Source organism: Apodemus sylvaticus, chromosome 1, assembly GCF_947179515.1.
Source record: "Apodemus sylvaticus chromosome 1, mApoSyl1.1, whole genome shotgun sequence".
Lineage (NCBI taxonomy): Eukaryota > Metazoa > Chordata > Mammalia > Rodentia > Muridae > Apodemus > Apodemus sylvaticus.
The window spans coordinates 90,434,690-90,453,786 of NC_067472.1; the positions used below are offsets into that span (position 1 = coordinate 90,434,690).

At 40.5% G+C, this 19,097-nt stretch overlaps 1 protein-coding gene across 9 annotated transcripts in view; it reads left to right on the top strand.

Moving 5' to 3' along the window:
• The window catches only part of Sox6 (SRY-box transcription factor 6), a 449,973-nt gene that overhangs the window by 393,775 nt on the left and 37,101 nt on the right, over positions 1 to 19,097 (top strand). For all 9 annotated transcript variants that reach the window (XM_052200776.1, XM_052200792.1, XM_052200801.1 and 6 more), the window contains one exon: positions 13,875 to 13,983. In XM_052200776.1, the coding sequence (XP_052056736.1) occupies positions 13,875 to 13,983 (109 nt within the window). The remainder of the gene's footprint in view (positions 1 to 13,874; positions 13,984 to 19,097) is intronic.

Consider the following 19,097-nt stretch of genomic DNA (forward strand, 5'->3'; position numbering starts at 1 on the left):
AGGCTTCTTACTCAGTAAGAAGAGAGAAATGTCGACTTCAGGGAGAACACACTGCCCCAAGCTTTGGGGATCTGTACATATGCTTATGTCATTCTCAAAGAAGATGCGCAGCCTTTTACAAATGTGCCGAGCAGAATTTAATCTCAAGCAGGCATTGGATACCACAACGAGGGGGGGGGAAACAGAAAAAAGAAAAGTCAGGCATGGGAAATTAAGAGAAAAAAGTTCAAAAATATGCAAAACACAAGTTACTAATAAAATATTGTCTGCTACACTAATTAACATGTTATTTACGAAGTTTATTCTTAGCATGCTAACGAGAAGATGACAATCCCATAGCAGTTTCCACTCTGATTATTTAGGACTGTAGCAACAGTTCTATCCTGGAAGTCTGTTACAAAGCCATCAGCTTTCTACAGTCCTGTGCAGTATTTCTGAAGAACGCTTACACAGGAATTCAGTCAGAAGCCCAGATGTTTGAAAAGGAGACAGCAGACAAACTGTAGCTGTGCTTTAAAGACAACTCTTTTGCCTCTGCCCTCTTTACAGCTCCCTCCCAATTAAACCTAGCTGTGCTATTTAGCTTGTATGTGTTCGCACGCACATCCTTGTTGTTACTGCTGACTTGAGACATCCCAACAAGGAACTTCATGCCTATGGACTGAGCTGGACCATTCTTCCCACCTTTCAGTCACCTCTTGATAAGGAATTGACAGGATTTACTGCCACTCACAGCAAATAACCTGTTAGTCTGGATAAGCTCCCCATGTCTCCTGGACTCAGTCTTACTCACTTCTGTGTGCCTTTGTGGCCCTACTAAGGCAACCTCTTGTCAAGTGTTGATATAAAACAAAATATATTGGCCATTAGTTAAAACTAATAATTGTCTTGAATTTTGTTTCAAAGAAGGGTTGTTCAATGCACAGGAATTGAAAGAAGTGAGAAGAGTCAAATTTTACTTGCAATAGATTTACATTAAGAAATTTAAAGCCTTTGTTAAAGTATGCATTTGTCTTTATGCAATTTTTTTAAATGTAATGCCTAGAAATAAAGTGTCCTTACTTCAATCTCTCGAATGTCTCCCCTTTGAAGTAATTATGTGAAAAGGCTGTGTATGACGCTATCAGAGACAACTTGTTTAATTTAACTTTATATTTTAGGCTTATTTTTATTTTTTAGAAGAGTATTGTGACCCCATTTGGGAATTTTAATTTGTATCTTATTTAGTCTGCAGTGTGACACCAGTTAATTGTGTGCTACTTTGTAGTAACTACATGTTAACTCTGTTGGAAGTAATGGTAATTATACTGTAATTGATACCAGTTCTCCCACAGCTTTGGAAAGCCATACAATTAACACATATCGCCACAGTTGGATACTTTCTTTTGTCCTTTGTGACATGCCATCTTGGAGTACTATTTTCAACAAGGTTCCTAAATATTTTCTTTTTCTTTTGAATGCCTATTAACATTACTACCAAGTGAGAATAGGTCCTAAGTTTTATTTTTACTAAAAGAAAGCTCCTTTTCTAATCAGATGTAATTCAAAGTTATTTGTGATTTTTTATTACAAACTCATTGTGGTATCCTTCTGCTCTATGGGGCATCTTTCCTGCTAGGAGAAGGCCGTAATAAATACACAAGATCTTTCTTTGACAGGCAGTAGCAGCCATTCTGTTAAACTCTGCTTGCAGGTGGGATGGATGTGCAGTATCCACTGCCCCCTGCCCCACAGTGGACACCAGCCTGGAGACAGAGACAGATTTAAAGCCAATTAGATGAAAATGACTTCCCTATGACTTTCTTTCTTTTTTTTTTAACATGTAAAAGTTTTCAAAAAATACATTGTTTTCTGGGCCAAAGCCCATACCTTTTTTCTGATTTGTATATACTACTACTACTGCTACTACTACTAACTACTACTACTAATAATAATAATTATTATTATTATCATCATTATTATTATTATTTTCTATATTCTTTGTTTATATTCCAAACGCTTTCCTCTTTCCCGGTTCCTTCCTCCCCATAAGTCCCATAAGCTCTCTTCCCTCCAGCCATTCCCCAATCACCCCCCTCCCATTTCTCTGTCCTGGTAATCCCCTACAATGCTGGATCAAGCCTTTCCAGGACCAGGGACCTCTCCTTCCTCCTTCTTGGGAATCATTTGATATGTTAATTGTGTCTTGAGTATTCAGAGCTTCTGGGCTAATTAAAATCCACTTATCAGTGACTGCATTCCATCTTTTGTGATTGGATTACCTCACTTAGGATGATGTTTTCCAGTTCCAACCATTTCATGAACTCATTGTTCTTAATTGCTGAGTAGTATTCCATTGTGTAAATATACCACATTTTCTGTATCCATTCCTCCATTGAGGGACATCTGGGTTCTTTCCAACTTCTGGCTATTACAAATAAGGCTGCTATGAACATAGTGGAGCAGGTGTCCTTATTGCATGCCAGGAAATCCTCTGGGTATATGCCCAGGAGTGGTATAACAGGGTCCTCCTGAAGTGTCATGTCCAGTTTTCTGAGAAACCGGCAAACTGATTTCCACAGTGGTTGTACCAGCTTGCAATCCCACCAGCAGTGGAGGAGTGTTCCTCTTTCTCCACATTCTCACCAATACCTGTTGTCTCCTGAGTTTTTAATCTTAGCCATTCTGATTGGTGTGAGGTGAAATCTCAGGGTTGTTTTGATTTGCATTTCCTTAATGATTAATGATACTGAACATTTCTTAAGGTGCTTCTCGGCCATTCAAAATTCTTTAGGTGAAAATTCTTTGCTTAGCTCTGTACCCCATTTTTAATAGGGTTATTTGGCTCTCTGGAGTCTACCTTCTTGAGTTCTTTGTATGTATTGGATATTGGCCTTCTGTTGGATGTATGGTTGGTGAAGATATTTTACCAATTCGTTGGTTGCTGTTTTGTCCTTTTGAGAGTGTCCTTTGCCTTACAGAAACTTTGTAATTTTATGAGGTCCCATTTGTCAATTCTTGATTTTAGAGCATCTGACTTTCATTGCCTCCTTCCCTTGCCTTCCCCAGTCACCTTCCATTGCCTTTGGTGGCCCAAGACTTTCTGCAGCAGCAAACAGACAGACATGTTGCGATCCAAAAATGACCACAGCTTGGTAGACTTGTTGGACAAAGGAATTAATTTTGAGTGCGTCCCTTGAAAAGATTAAATAATTGCTAAGAACTTTTGTGACATAGTTACAGATTTTGCAGTGAATGCTGGAGTTCTAGGAGAGGTAAAGAGGTGGTTATTCTGGAGTCAGAAAGTTTCAAACCTGGAGGAATACACAGAGATAAGCTAGCTTCTTGAGTCTAGATGAAGTCAACAGCCTAGCAGGCAGGCACAGAGAAGCCAGGTTGGAAGGAGAAGTAGACAGAAAGCCTGGAGGCCCGGAGTGGACACTGGCTATGTCAGTGGAGTCTGCAGGGCTTCAAGCAAGCCTCCTGGCCTCTGGCATCAGAGCTCTGAGTGAAGAGGCCTTCATGTTTCCTTCTGAAATGACAGTTCCCCCATACCCCTCTTTTTCTCTCAAAAACATATGTGATTTTTACAGCACACACATTTTCTTTAAATTACAGGAAAACCTCTTAGGGGATATGATATATTTATACAGCTCATAAATTAAAACAGATACAATGTGGTAATGCCTTACACTTTTGCATTTTTGTGTGTGTTTATAGTTCTGTGGGGGAAAGAAACATCTTAGAATTATCAGTTGGCTAAAACTGAAGTTTGAAGAAAATATTCATTCTTTGTTTGTTTAGTTTTGATGTCTTTAGCTTGAATAAATTGTACCTATGTTACCAAAAATAATGTTGAGCAATATACACTACAAATTACATAGATATCAGAAATCAAATTCATACAATCCCCAACATACTGTTTTGGACAAAGACATTTGCAAGCTGGCCATTTAGTTTTGTTTTGATGTCCTTTGCCCATACAGGGAATGCCAAACTAACAGTCTTACTGGTGGCTTAAGTGAGATAGAATTCCCTGTTTTTAAATCATGTGTTAGTTTTCAAAGGAGCTTCTGTAATTTTACAATGGAACCTTTTGTGAACTTGTTACCGATTAATCAGAGAATATTCAGGAACAAATCTGCCACATGCCTCTGTGCAGAAATAAAAAGTTGAAACCACATATAAGCAGGACGCTGGCTACCACACAACTGGATCTGCTTAAATCTGGGTGCTTTATAAGTCTACTTGGGAGTTGCAAACTTATAAATAACCTTGCAATTGGTTAAAACCATATTAAAACCATATGAACAAAACAGAAAGCATTTGGCTCCAGGACGTCAGTCAGCACTATGACCCAGAGAAACATAATTGAATTCAGTGGCTCCCAAGGCTAACATGCTCTCCTGTCTTTAGGACAAATGGTGCCATGTCACTTGTCATGTGATGGTCGATGGCATGAGTCTAAGCATGTTGTAGGAGATGCATGGGATACTGCTGTTGCCGGAATGGTAGAGATAGAACTTTACTGGTTTGGTGACCATTCACATCCTCAGGAAAAGCTTGTCATACATCATTTGAGAGTGTCTTTGAAAGCCCCATAAAACACATCCGCAAGAAGCTGTGCTGACAGTAGTTCATTTCAGCAGGCATGTGCTACATGGTGCCTCTTTGCTTGCAGGGCCCAGTACTATCGAGATAGAGGGAGGCATGATACACTTTCCCTTCCCAAGCAGCCTATGGGGGTTAAAAGAACCAACTAAGTACCCCAAGAAGAAATCTGAATAGTTCATGTCACCCTTAGTGACATGATTCTTTTTTAAGTCTGAATCTTATGGGTTTTGACAGCCTTTGATGAGTCATTGTAAGCCTTCCTTCTCTTTAAGGGGAAATGTTCACTTTTGAAGAATTATTCATAGATTAGTAGTTGAGTGATAGGTTGTAGGTAGGTAAATAGATAGGTAGATGGCTCATAAGTGATAGGTAGATGATTGATAGCTAGACTATAGAAAGGCAGGTAGATAGGTAGCAACTGGGTGACAGGATAGGCAGATGGAGAGAGAATTATCAACACAGGATTGCTGCCCGGTTCTGATTGCAAATGCTTTGGAAGAATCATCACTGAGGCTAATAACTTCTCTACATCTTGCTTTTTGATTATGTGATAAACTGCCTAGTGACAAGAAAGCTTTTGTGAGGTAAGAAGCAAAAACTGCCATTCTAACAGTTTGGTATGTATCACAACTACCTCGGACTGGAGGGATCAAACAACATAGATTTATATTTTTCATCTTAGAAAATCCTAGGTCAAGATGCCAGGGGGCTGTCTTTTTTTTTTCCCTGAGGCTTTTGTCCTTGGCTTCTACATCTGCCCTTCTTGTTCTCACATGGTCTTTCTTCAGTCTGTACACAGTTGTATCTAATTTCCTTCTTAATATACCTTGTCAGAATATAGTAATGTCGACTGTAAGAACCTCATTGGACTTAGCTATAACTATGGCTATCCTTAGAAAACAATGTGAGATATAAGAATATCTTTATATTTTTAACCATTAAACTGCAATTTAGGTAGGTGTCTGGTGAGATAAATTTAGGATCATAACTCTAAAATTTGATTACTGTATCACTCCCCATAAAATGGGTGAAGAAATGCTGGTGCCATGGAACTGTAATGGTTAAATAAAAGGTTGTATGCGTGAATGCTTTCCAGAAAGACAAAGATGGGGGTAGACTACTAAAATAAACTGAAGAAGGAAAGAAGAAAAAAACAAACTAGTAAAATATTATAACAGTTAAAGACATCATCACTAAATATTCTTTTTCTTTTAAGATTTATTTTTATTTATATGAGTACACTGTAGCTGTCTTCAGACATACACCAGAAGAGATCCCCTTGCATCAAATCCCCTTACAGATGTTTGTGAGCCACCATGTGGTTGCTGGGAATTGAACTCAGGACCTCTGGAAGAGCAGCCAGTGCTCTTAACCACTGAGCCATCTCTCCAGCCCATCACTAAATATTCTAACCTAAACATTAACAGCATCCTTTTCTAAAACTATGTATTCTTCTGCATCAATAATTGACCTACATCAGTAGAGATGCATTCCTGTTGCCTTGACTAAGCATCTCAGAACTAAAATAGGCCTTAGTCCCAGAAATCATATGGTAGCCAGATCTTCCTTCCATTTTTAAGTACTCAGAGGTTCTTGCCACCTGCATGGTTAAGAGCCAGCATCTATATAGCTTGCCTGGCCATCCATGGTATAACTCTCTCTCCTCAATCAGCGTCACTTCCTACTCAATTTGGATTTTCTGTTTGGATGCTGTACAACTTCTTTGAGTTTTCTGAATGTAGAATCCCAAATATTATACTTTTTACTAAAACACCGTTCTCTTCCTGGATGGCATTATAATTAGGTCAACTAAAGCATTTCTTCTTGACAAAATTGTTTGTTGACTTCTTGTTTATACTCCCTTTTCTTCTTATTATTCTCTATAGTCACCAAGACCATAGAGAATACGAATTATGACCAGCTTGTGGGTTTGTTCCTGTGGTTCCTCAGCTAGCTCTAAAGATATAATGTCTGCCTTATTGGCTTTATATCACATTGAGCACTCCAGTAGCTAAGTCCTGCTAAAATAACCTCCCTTTCTTCTTCTATTTAGTTTTACTTTTAAGCAAAATTATTTTTTCAGAAATTTTACAAAAGCAATTAAATATATTTTTAATTATTTAGATGTAGATATATTTAATATTAGACAGATAAATGCAAATTAAGGTGTGTAAATCAGTTGAACAATAGAATAACCTTCTAGCCAGGGCTGGGCTTCTGCTGGAAAATAGGAAATCCACCTTACTCTAAGTCAGGGCTTTGCATGAACAGTTTTCCCTGAAATCTCAACTCTTCCCAAACATTCCTCTTATACCGCTTAGCAGTCTAGTCTTGGTAATTCTCCTTTGTTAAAACATGTCTATTTCTAATGATAGATGTAAGAATGAGCACTTAAGCAGAGTCAGGTTAATTTCAGTTCACTTCATCTTTAGAAATGAGAGGATAGAGGGCCATGTACCAATCAGCTTGTTGCAAATTCTCATTGGAGAGACTTCTGTTCTAATAAGTTGGTCAGCACATGCTTTCTTTCTTCTTCTCCTCCAATAGGTGTCTCTGTGCTCTGGGGCAAACACAATCAGAAAACTCGGGGCTTAATTCATTCATGAGTGCTAGCAGAGTATTGCTGTTAAGGATGCATTAGGAGCTAGATAAATTAAAAATGTTAGCTAAAAAAATGTTTCTGGACTACAGAGTTCAATGATGAGCTTCATTTCTCCCAGTCAGTGGCTTAATTATCATCAATACTGACTCTGGAAGCATCAAAGTGGTCCTGTGAAAGTGAATTCCAGTGTTTGTAAGGCTTCTTCCTCTAGAAAAATCACCTTATACCATGTAAAGCCTACATTTCATTTGCATGTATATATGTATGTATGTATGTATATATGTATGCATGCATACATGCATGTGTGCCTGTGTGAGTTGTACCACATGAGTAGAGGTGCCCACAGAAGCTGGAGTATGTCAGATCCCTGGAACCAGAGGTTTTGAGCTGCTCATATGGGTACTGGGAACCAAGCTCAAATCCTCCACAAGAAGAGTAAGTGTTCATACTCACTGAGCCAGTTTCTCCAGCCCCAAATATATTTTTGACCATTAAGTTAATAAATGTAAACTATAGGATATAAAATAAAATAATAGAATATCTATGGTAAGTCAATCATAGGACTGTGTGTATCTGTATGATGTCTTCTGAGAATCAAATCATAAAAAGATATGTCCAGGGTAGGCCATAGTGGGTCAGAGAATCATTTTTTATTTGTGTTGCTTAAAAAACAAACTAACATGAAACTTAATTTTGAAATATATACTGCTTTAAGCCAAATATCTTTGATAGGGAATATCTCCTGTTGCCAGTATTTGACAAAGAGTTTTCAAAGATGCCTATATTTACCTGTAGAAAGTCCAAACAAGATTTATATTAAGCTATATAATCAAATGCATTTTCCTGTTTTCTTTTAAAGTCCTTTATCTTCCTCCTTTAGGGATACTTACGGGTCCTATCAAGCTTTGTTTAGATTCTTTTCTTCAAGGAGCTCCCATCAGTACAGTGGAAATGTGTTGAGTCTAAATATCTCAGTCACAATCTTGTATGTTGGAAAACTAGTGGTCCTTGCTCCTTCTAGCCACTCCCTTGTGTGTGGCCTTATGAGACCACAGGTCCTTGTGGACACAGATATAAACTGCTGTGAAAGATCTATAGCAAGGCCTAAGATAGAATCCCAGACTTGTAAAATTCTTTGATTTTGATGACAGAGAGTCAGCAATGTACATGAACCAAACCCTTACTGTTGAACACGGTACGATGAACACCAGGGGCTAATTATGTAGTCAAGACTTAGAATTTGGGCATTTGGGAAATGAGTCGATTAAACAGGATATAGAATACAGAGAAAATTTGTGTTTTTCAATATGAATAGGAAGGCAGGATTATGGTGTTGTCCAAAGATGAGCCACTGTTCATCCTTAGCAGAAGATGCATGAGTTGGTTTTTCTTTTTTTTTTCTTTCAGTTTTTGCATTTGAAAAGGCATGTGGGCATCAGTGAATGAAGTACCTTACAAGTCAGGGTTTGACCAAAATGCAGTGGAAAATGGAAGTGATAGTGATTCTGACCTAGACACTTAGAATTACATAAGTTGAGGAGGCAGTGGAAAGAGTAGAGAAGAGACCATAGGGACCAGGGTCAGCTAGGAGGCTGGAGCAGACAGTGAAGGCTGTAGGGCAGAAGGCTTACACTGTGCTAACGATGACAAGGTGTCCTTAAGGGGAGGACAAAAGGTTTTGTGAAAGGAAAAGCAGGCAGCCCAGGTGGTTGAGTAGTTAAGAGCTAAGAAGGAAGTGAGACTGAATCTATTAGCGAATTTGCACTGGTGTAAATGGAGGTCAGGAGGGATGCTGGGTAAAGGCAGTTGTTGTATTTAGTTTTGGACCATGTGTTCCCATATTGAAGAGCTAGTCCAATTTAAAAGTGGAATCAAATGTCTAGAAAAGATTGAAGCTTGGGACTGGGATGAAGAAGAAAAGATGTCATTAAGTGCTCAATAACTACACATAGTGGAACTTCAATGGAAGACAGTATCTCAGAATACTACAATACCTGTGTTTTGGGAGGGCACAAAATGATTGATGAGCTGTAGTGTTAACCTTTATTGCAAGTCTGAAAGGTTTTAAAACATTTTAAATATTTAAATGCTCATTTGGCTATGTAACAACAACATTCTTATTTACATAAAAAAGAATCATGTCAGATTCCCCATGCAAGAGGTTGGTGCTATTAATTCCATAGTTATATGGGCGCAGAATTTTCTATTTACTATCTCATATATATATAAGTAGAATATTTGGCAATTAGTAAATAACACACATTTAAGTTTATTTAAGAAAGTCAGTGTTGAGCGCATCCTAATTATCACATATTTTACATGTAAAAATAACCCAAGATAATTATTTTTTACCTTTTAAAACTATAGTATAGGTAATAACACCCTAACCCATAGCTGTTTGCTTTGTGACACCACACTCAGACAATCTGTACAAATGGGCTTTTGAATAAAGGTAGGTAAAGTGCCACTCTTTTAGACCATCAGAGTAAAGCACCATTGTCTAGACAGGTCTAGAATAAAATATATCCATTTGTAAAGTGACTAACAAAAGCTCTCTGAACATTCCCTGTCTTCCCTCCCGATTGTAGGGAAGGACTCCAGGCACAGTACAGTCTGGCCACCCTTGGTGACCCAGAGGGAAGGTGAGGCAGAGTTGCATTTCATATGTTGGTTTTCTGGGGACAGCTACAATCCGTCATCCTGCATATGGTTGGAAAGTGGCTTGTCTCTTTGGCAAGCAAACTGTTATTTAAGTACACCATCCACTCTACTACTGAAACGGTTTTGCCAAACTTATCCAAGTAGTCTCACATGCTTAAAGATGGTATAAATATCATTTATTGCCAGCAGTTTTCTTCAGACTCCATGGAATGTCTTCCTGCTGCCTGATCTAAGTGTCCCAGTTTACATTATGGCCTTTACTGCCTCTGTTTGATGGAGTGATCAGTAAAAATTTAATGACACTATAAAATAATAAAAATGTCATTAATTTACCACGGATCTTGGATGCAGTGGTTGTAAAGTTACATTAATAAACAGAATATTTTTTTACAACAAAAAGCATTGTTACGTGGGAACGTATAAATAACACACATAAATTTAAGAGCAATTTTACTGTGAGCACACACATTATTATGGAATAGCCAATAAGTGTATAAAACACAGTATATAAAATTTTATTAAAATATACTGTGCCCATCAAAAATTCAGCTTTTATCTAAGTGCAAAGAAAAGCCATTATTGTGTGCTTACTGTTTCATCTCTGAGCCGTCCCCAGATCACAGTCTCACAGTTGTTGCCAGGAAGAGGCAACTGACTTCCTTGCCTAAACTAGAACAAACCCCTGGTCTTTTATTTACCCCCAAACTCATTCTCTCTCCACTGGTGCCACCACACTCTGTAGCACTGATGTAACTGATCAATCTTGTCACGGTAGGCAGGGAAAAGTTGCTAATTTAATGCAAAGTTAAAAATAATGTCCGAGGAGCTGAGTGGTTTGTTCAGTGACTCTGGAAATAAGGGATAATAATCAGAGTCTGTCTGTCAGCACTGAGGCCACCTCCTCATTGACTCTGAGAACATGTGGAGATGATGGATGCTACCATCTTGTGGCTTAGCACATTTTACATTCATCAGCTTTCACTAACGGGGCTTTATCATTTAAATATCTTTATTTAATATGCAACATCTCCCTCATACATCATCATTTCAAAGCACTTAGAGAGCCAACAGTCCCTACAACACAACAGAGCTGACTTGTAATTTTTTTCCAGTAACTTTCACATTGCCTGCCTGTTTGGGACTGACAATACGTAAGTGAGTGTCTGCTCATGGGGCAGTATGGAGAATATACATTCTAGCATCAATATAAAGACTGGGGAGATTTCAAGAGTGGGGCATGGAGTAAAGCCTACACTGAGGAATTTTGCTCATATCTCTACATTATCCTCTATGTACATTGGGAGGGCTAGATCAAAGGGTTGGTATGGGCTATTTGCCACGTAAGCATGCAGTGACATGCACTCCATTGTCTAGGTGCATATGGGCTCGAGCCCATTGGTGTTTAACAGCCAGAGACACGGCTTCTTACACTGAGCATCTCCATACTCTATCCATGCCTGTATCCATGTCCCGTGTTTAAGAGACTCATGTTGAACATACTGGGAAATCTATGCTTAGCTCAGCTGCACAGACTAACTGGTAGGCGTTGGGCTCTCCTGACTTAGGGCTCTGTGCTGGCAAATAAAAATTCTGAGCTATTCTTTGAAGAAAAGAAGGAAATCTTCTGGGAGACTGAGTAGAAATTTATATGAAAGGGCGTGGCTTTGCAGGGTCCTGCTTTAGTCTCAAACACAGCACTTAATATTATCAAATCGAAAATGCAACCCAGTGCCCCTAACACTTTTTATCATTGATTTATTTTCTGCCTATTTAACCAGTATTTCATGGAACGCTCTTCCTTGTCTTCCAGTCTGTCAAAATATTGATATTTTACAGGGAAAGTGTCTTTGCAGAATTTTTTTTTCAATGAAGTCAGAAAAATTGTCTGACTTCAAAGACACTGTGAATGTGTTATGGAATGTCCTAGATGGTTTCTTGTTATGATTAAAAACAAGCTGATACTACTGCATTGCAAGCACACTTCACTTTTAGGAAAAAAAAGATATTATCATCATGTAAGCTTTGTTGTCTTGAGGCTTTTACAGAGCATGGCATGTAATCTCCCCTCTTTCCCTTCTCTGTCAAAATACTGATATTCTTCCAGGAACTTTTTTTAACTGAGAATAATTTCTAGGAAAATCAAAGAGAATGAATGACTAGAAAGATCCCTGGAATATGCATATTGATAGATGGGTTTTAAAGAAAGTTGTCCCAGCCCCCACTTGCCTCAAAAAAAAAAATGCTGTGGAAGGTTGTTCTTCAGAGAAGAAGGGAAGACTCTGGGCCCAAAGCAGCGACATTCACATGCAAATATGCCAGCAGTGGCAGGAACAATGGTCTAAGGTGGCTTTCCAGTGCTTTTCCCTTTGACTCTTTCTCTTTACATCACCACAACAAAAAGTACTCCTCAAAAATAGAAGCAGCGGCCTGCTGGTCAGCAGCTGTCCTTCCCTGACCAGGTGTGAAGCTTCCGCAGGGCTCATGGCCACCCATGGAGTCTCAGTGTTGGGCATCGCACTGGGGTAGTCTGCTCCCTGCAGGCTTGCTGTCACTGGAGAAGGTATGGGACCCTTCGGTTTTGATTTTCAGTCTGTCTTTTACACACGTCGTAGTTCAGAGGTTTCCCCACGCACTGCTGTTGAAGCTAGTTGAGCTGGTGTTGCGCAATTGGAGAAACAATGGCTAGGTGATTGTGTTTTGTTGCAAAGCTTTCCCAGAAACAGGGCTAGATTAAAGCAGGGCTTATGCTGTGTTTTCTTCCAACAAAGATTTCAATGCTGTCTCTGATGAAGAACTGGAAGATTTATTGCAACAATTTGACTGATGGGAATTAATTATAGAAATATAATGATATTCAAAAATAATCGTATTAGAAAGCACAAACGCAGTGAGGCTGTACAAATGAGGCACATCCTCTATCAAGTAATTGTATGTTTGCTCCTTCAGAATATTTCCAAGTTTCTAAACATCTTACGGAACAGAACACTCGGCATGTTTCCATCAGATGCCGAACATGCTCGATGCAGAACTAGGTCATTGAACAATAGACTGAGCAGCAATCAGCACTCCACTGCTGCATAATGCATTAGTGTAGCATGCAGAAACCATTCCCGGAGCTGCAAGCTGTTATTTCATGTCTGTACATTCAAGCCGACATGACATTTAATATTGTTTCATAGAAATGAACAACAAGGCTTCATTCATTCATAAGGATAACACAAGCCAAGTGTGAGTCTAGAGACTGAGCATGGAGAAGGAGGTGAGAATGGTTGTTGTGCTGTTTGTACAGATCATCTCACTACACTTAGGATGACTATGAGTCCCAGCCACTGGCCTGAGAGGGGCGGGGCTTCTTCCATTGTGTTCCATTGTCTTAACAGGAACTGATAAATAAGCAACAGCCTTTGGGGTTCTCTCCTAAAGAAGCAGGGGTGCTGCTTCCTGTTTTTTGTTTGTTTTTTTTACTGGGTGGGAGTCACTCACTCTTTAGTTCCTAGGGACTTACAGTTGAAAGACTTGCTTCAAGCAAAGGAACAGTGCTAATATCCACTCAACCAACTTTGACACATTCAAATCCTGGTACACAGAGTTCTAATTTGTACTTTATCAGTATTTACTGATCAAAATCATGATCTCTAGATGGAAAGGTTGTTCTCCCGTTCAGCTTAGCAGTAGGTTCCAAGAACATTCTTAAGTTTTTGCACATCTGGCCTCTCTCCATTGCATTTCTTGTAGATTCCAGAAGCAACTCCAACAGAAGGGTCAGGACAGGCAGAGCAGCTCTGGCACATTCCCTGTCATGGCCTCCCCTTTCCTTCCAGGTTCAGCTCTCTAGACTCCTAGATCACCCAGGTGTCAGTGACATGACACGCTCAACCTTCAGCCATCCCAGAGCCTGTGTGGGTTGGACGTGATGTTTCTAAAGCCACACTGTACTCATTGAGAGAGAAACTGGAAGGAAGGAAGCACCTACTGAGACTCAAAACTAAAACAGGCCTCTGCCTATTCTTTCTCGTAGGAAAGAACACGCTTTGAGAACCTGGGTCCCCAATTAACAGGAAAGTCAAGTGAAGACGGGAAGCTGGGTCCGGGTGTTATTGATCTCACTCGGCCGGAAGACGCAGAAGGTGAGTGGCTTTTCCCTAGGTTGTGTCTCTGCTGATCTGTACGTTTATGAAAGTGAGTGAGTTAGGCATGGGATCCTTATGACCATTCTTGGGTGTCACACTTTGGATTTTCTAGGCAAAAATGAAATATTGGTCTTCAGTATGTATTATAGTTGAGGGCTCTGAGACACTGCTGGATTCTCTATTACTGAACACATGCAATTTAAGTACCTCAAGATGCTATTTTAAAGTTTTAGTAAAAAATCCTTCTACATTTCCTTAAACAGATCTCCGTGTGTTACCTTACCTTCTTCACTGGATTCTCATTAAGAAAAATAAGAAACATAATTTTTAAAAGTCTTCTTCGTAAAGAAGACCTCTTTAAAAAAATCTAGACCAAATAATTCCTAGGCAGTCGAACCACTTGGGACTAACTGACAGATTCAGCAGACACCGACTGACTGCTTAGGAAAGACCCAGCTCAGGACCTGTGCTCTAATCATGGCTGAACCTGTTGGAGAGAGCAACCTCCCTCTCAGAATGTCTGTCTACCTACAGCTCTCAATGCCCACCCTCATTGCTTCCTGTTTGTTTGTCTTAAATGCACCAAGCACTCGTCAGCAGAAATTGTTCCCCAGAGGCCAGGTACAATTTATAGGTTAGGTCAGCACTTTGCCAGCAGTGTGGCCTGGTTATTTACTGTGTCATCACAGAGTGGGGACTGGCTTTCCTGTTATCTGTTTCTTTGGCAGAATCCATCCCGCCAGTCAGGGAAGATTAATTTGCTCTCTTCAGAGTAACAGGATCCTTTACCCATCTCAGGTCCTACTGAACATCCTTTTTTTAGCTTGAAAGGGAAAGTCTCACTAGTTCCCCATGTACTGTCAGGGTTTCTTCCAGGACCCTGATCCCTTAAAAACACACAGAAATAGTTCTTAGCAGCAGCTGAACGGGACCTCCCCAGGCAGCTTGGGAACCCCAGTATGAACACTGAGAGATGGGTGGTGTCAGACAGGAGCAAGGCTTCAGAACTTCGAGAAAGCATGGGTTCTGGGTTAGCTGGAGATACTAATTCTTGAAGGTGGTCCTGGGTGCAAAGGGTCAGCATAAATTCTGAGTGGTATATACATGGATTTGTGTGCATGTGTGATAGAGGGGGCAGGGGGAGAAAGCAACGCAGAGGAAGGAAAGGGACAGGAGAAGGAAAGGGGTCAAGGAAAAGGAAGGTGAGCAAGAAGTGAGGGATTAAAGGATTAGAAACTAGGACTCTACCTGCTCTCCTCCATGATGAACCAATGTGTATCAAGGGCATACTGACATTGTCATAGGTACATAGATGGCAGGCTGTCATTGGCGAGGGCTGAGATGCCTCTGTCTAGCCAGACAAATGGTTAGCATGGTTAACAGGTTGACCAAAAAAGGACCTAAATCTCAGTGTCCCTGGGAAGTCCTATTGTAGAGCGCCTAAGACTTTGGCTTTATAAAGAGAACTGAACCATCTCCAGCACTCTTGGGGTTCCGACTGTCCATTTGGCTCTGGACCAGGAGTTGCGAAGCTGTCATCTGACCCTTAATCTGCCAGCACTTTCATTTGATTTCTTAACTATATATTAGCTATAAATATAGTGAGTTTCCTCTCAGTAATGCTGCTAATCAATTTGATGTGATTGTGTGAATGGAACTATTGGCTATTATAAAAAGATAAAAACCTTAACAGCAGATAAAAATCTACAGAAGGGCTGTGGAAATTCCACTCAGTACACACATTGTCTAGATTCAGATACATTTTCCTAATTCCTTTTTTTCTTATTATATGCCAGAGAATCTGTTATTTTTATAGCCTTTTCTCATAAAATTGTTAGATACTCTTTGAGGAAATTATTTTTTTGGCATTTAATTAATTAATTTATTTATTTTTGATTCTTTTTTATTGAATATTTTCTTTATTTATATTTAAAAGTTTTCCCCTTTCCAGGTCTCCCCTTGGAAACCTCCAAGCTCATCCTTCCCTCCCCCTGTCTGTATGAGGGTGTTCCCCCACCCACCCACTCCCATCTTCCCTACTTGGCATTCCCCTATACTGGGGCATGAAACACCCTCAGGCCCAAGGGCCTCTCCTCCCACTGATGTCCATCCTCTGCCACATATAAGTGGAAGTTATAGTAGAAAGTTATTATTATTATTATTATTATTATTATTATTATTATTATATGGTTTCCCTACCTCAGCCTCCCAAATACTATCTATATCCCATAACGCCTAGCTAGTATTATGTTTTCCCATTTTACAGATTGAAAGACTGAGGCTGAAATTTTTCAAATAAATTGCTATAGGTTCAATGCCAGTAATGGATGGAAGGTTCAGGTTCTGGCTTCCAGACTATACCTCTGTATACTTGGAGAATTGTAATGTCTTCAGTTTTCTGCACAAACTTCTTGTGACCTTCCTCAGTATGGCCCATTTCCTCTCCCCTAAATATAGCTGGTCATGCCATACATCAGTTCTCATGTTACCCCATCACGGGGAGCAGCATGCTGATGAGTGTAACAGTAGACAGGCTGTAGTGGCCCAGGAGCTTACGGAGCGTGTGAAAACCTCCCGTCAGAAGCTTGCCCAGAGTTGCCATTGAGACCTCATGTGCCTCTGGGGGACTGTGAGTTCATGAATGGAGTCGAGTTACCTGAACTAATATGGACAGCAGTGCTGTGCCTTTGTGAGGACTTCTGGGATGGGGAGCAGCCTTCTGCTGACTCCGGGCTAGTTCCTGGCATCTGTTCAAGCCTGCGCTGATTGCAAATCCTGCTGAAGTTACAGTTCATCTTAAAGTCAGGATAGTTAGCAGGTACACATAATACCCTCTCTACTCGGCTTCATACTCACCTCAGCATGAAGATGGGAAAAGGGTGTCAAGGTAACAACAACCACGTGTATTTACACAGGCACGGAGTCCATGGTTCAACAAAACAAACCATCAGCCAACATTTCTTGAGTGCCTGTGGTGTGCCAGTCACCTGAACTAGGCCCTGAGTAAATCATGGGAAGTTAAAACAGCGATGCCCTTCAGCAGCTAGAGCTTACGGTCTAGTGAGAGAATACAAGAGTCCAGGGTAAACCTGCATGTGAAGTGGTACCTGGTCATCACGGAGAGCAGGACTTTAAGAGTAAGACTTCTTGGTCCTCTACCAAGTACAGAGAGGGCAAACTCTTTAAATAGGCTGAGCTGAAAGGTGAGCTATGCCTCCAGCTTGGGAGATCACCTCCTTCCATCCATTCACGGCCATCTCCAAGTTCCCTCTCGCCGTGGAACAGCCGTCTCAAAGGGCTGCGCCCATCTTGCACGTCTCATCCCTCCTGTGAAGCTTCTTAAGTCCAAAAGTAAGTCAGTCAGAAGACGGGCCCTGCCTGGCCATGCTTCCCAGGACTCTGCCTGCCAGCCACGAAAACGATGGTATTTCTTAGAAGCAGCTTGAAGGCCTGCTTCCCACTCTGGGCATGGAGGCAACGGGGAAAAGGTCGTCCCAAAAGGCAGCTGTGCACGTGTATTAACCACTCATCAAAATCAGATGACAAAACCATAAGCAAAGCAAACAGAAATTAGAAATATAAAAGGCAAATGTCTTCAAAATTTTATTTTTAAAGTCCAGCTGTTATCTGGCTTGGATGTGACAAGACAGCATTTCTTGTTCTCCATGGTATTTATAAAGCTACGGCTTCACTCGTGCTGGGGACTTAGGAAGCCTGGGTAAGGCCCTGTTATGTTTAGAAGCGGATGGAGATTTAACTTGTATTGAGTTCACACACCATTTTAACATTCCCTTCCTACCTGTAAGAATGGGAGGATTTAGTTAGTTGGGTTTGTGCACTTGTATTAAAATTGACAATCTGCACAGACTTTCTGTGTGGTGGTTCCCCTTCCTTGGCTCTTTGAGGCCAGAGTTTCTTCTTACCCCAGTCCTGCTGATTTCAAAGTTACATTGTCTAACAGAAAGGTGCCTGGCTTGGTTATCGGGAGGTTTGGATTAATGTTCTTTTGCTCAACAACTGACCGGCAGCAAGTGACTGATGCCCCAGCCTAAGGATCTTTATCTTTAAAGGAGACATGTCAGATTTGATTGTCTCCAAAGCTCCTTCCATTCCCATGCTTGTTGTAAGGGTCTTCAGAAAACAGTCTGTTTCTGGTGAGAAAAATGATATATCCACACGAAGTTCAGTTGGTTCCATTTAGGTTTCTGTTTTCAGAGAAATAAGAGAATAATGTCTTCTCAGTTTTAGTTCTACCACTTGCTCAAGTGAGTTTGCATGTTCTTTGTGCTTTCCTGTTTATTACTGAGAAGGGCATGTCTGCAGCATCATTCCTTTCCACAGATGAGCTTCTGCTCCCTTTGCATGTCGCTCCTTTTCCCCCTCCTCCCCATTTCAATCCCTTGTCCCCTCCTCTATCTCTGCCTAGCTCCTCCATCCTTCCCTTTTTCTCTTTTCTCCCCTCCTTCCCTTCCTTCCCCCCTCTCAGTTTCCCTCTTAAACCTGTGGCTTCACACTTTGCAGAATGTTTTGTATAAGAAAATGTTACTTTTCTCAAATTTTCACCTTCAGTTACTATGACGCAGTTTGAAAGGATCTGTCCTTCATTTTCATGGGAAGAGCAGTGGAAAATGTGCCTGTTCTTTAGGGACTAGTTCTGAAGGTGATTATCTTTAGCTGATTTTTGAAACTTGAAATTGGCGTCGTGTCAGTGTGCTGTCCTCTGTGTGTTAGACACTCATTCGGATTTGATGGGAATGGATACTTCTATTCCAGGGACTCCCTAGATAGGCTTGTGGCTGCTAGGAGCTTTCTGTAGCTTCATCCGTGGGGAACAGGATCACAACAAAGTTACTTTTCTTCAAACAACTCCTCGCCATCATCATCATCATCATCATCATCGTATCTTCCTCTCCCTCCTCTTTCTTTTGGAACCTCTGGTTGCCTCTGGGCTTTTATCTTAGGTCAGTTTTATTTATCATCAGCTTAAGCTCATTGTTTGTGGAATTAGAAGACTGCAGGATTTCCTTCTTTTCTTTCAAAGTGCACCAGTTAGTATCCTTTCTCAGCAGCCCCACCTCCTCTTGGGCCATCCTCTGAAGTACCTGACTCGT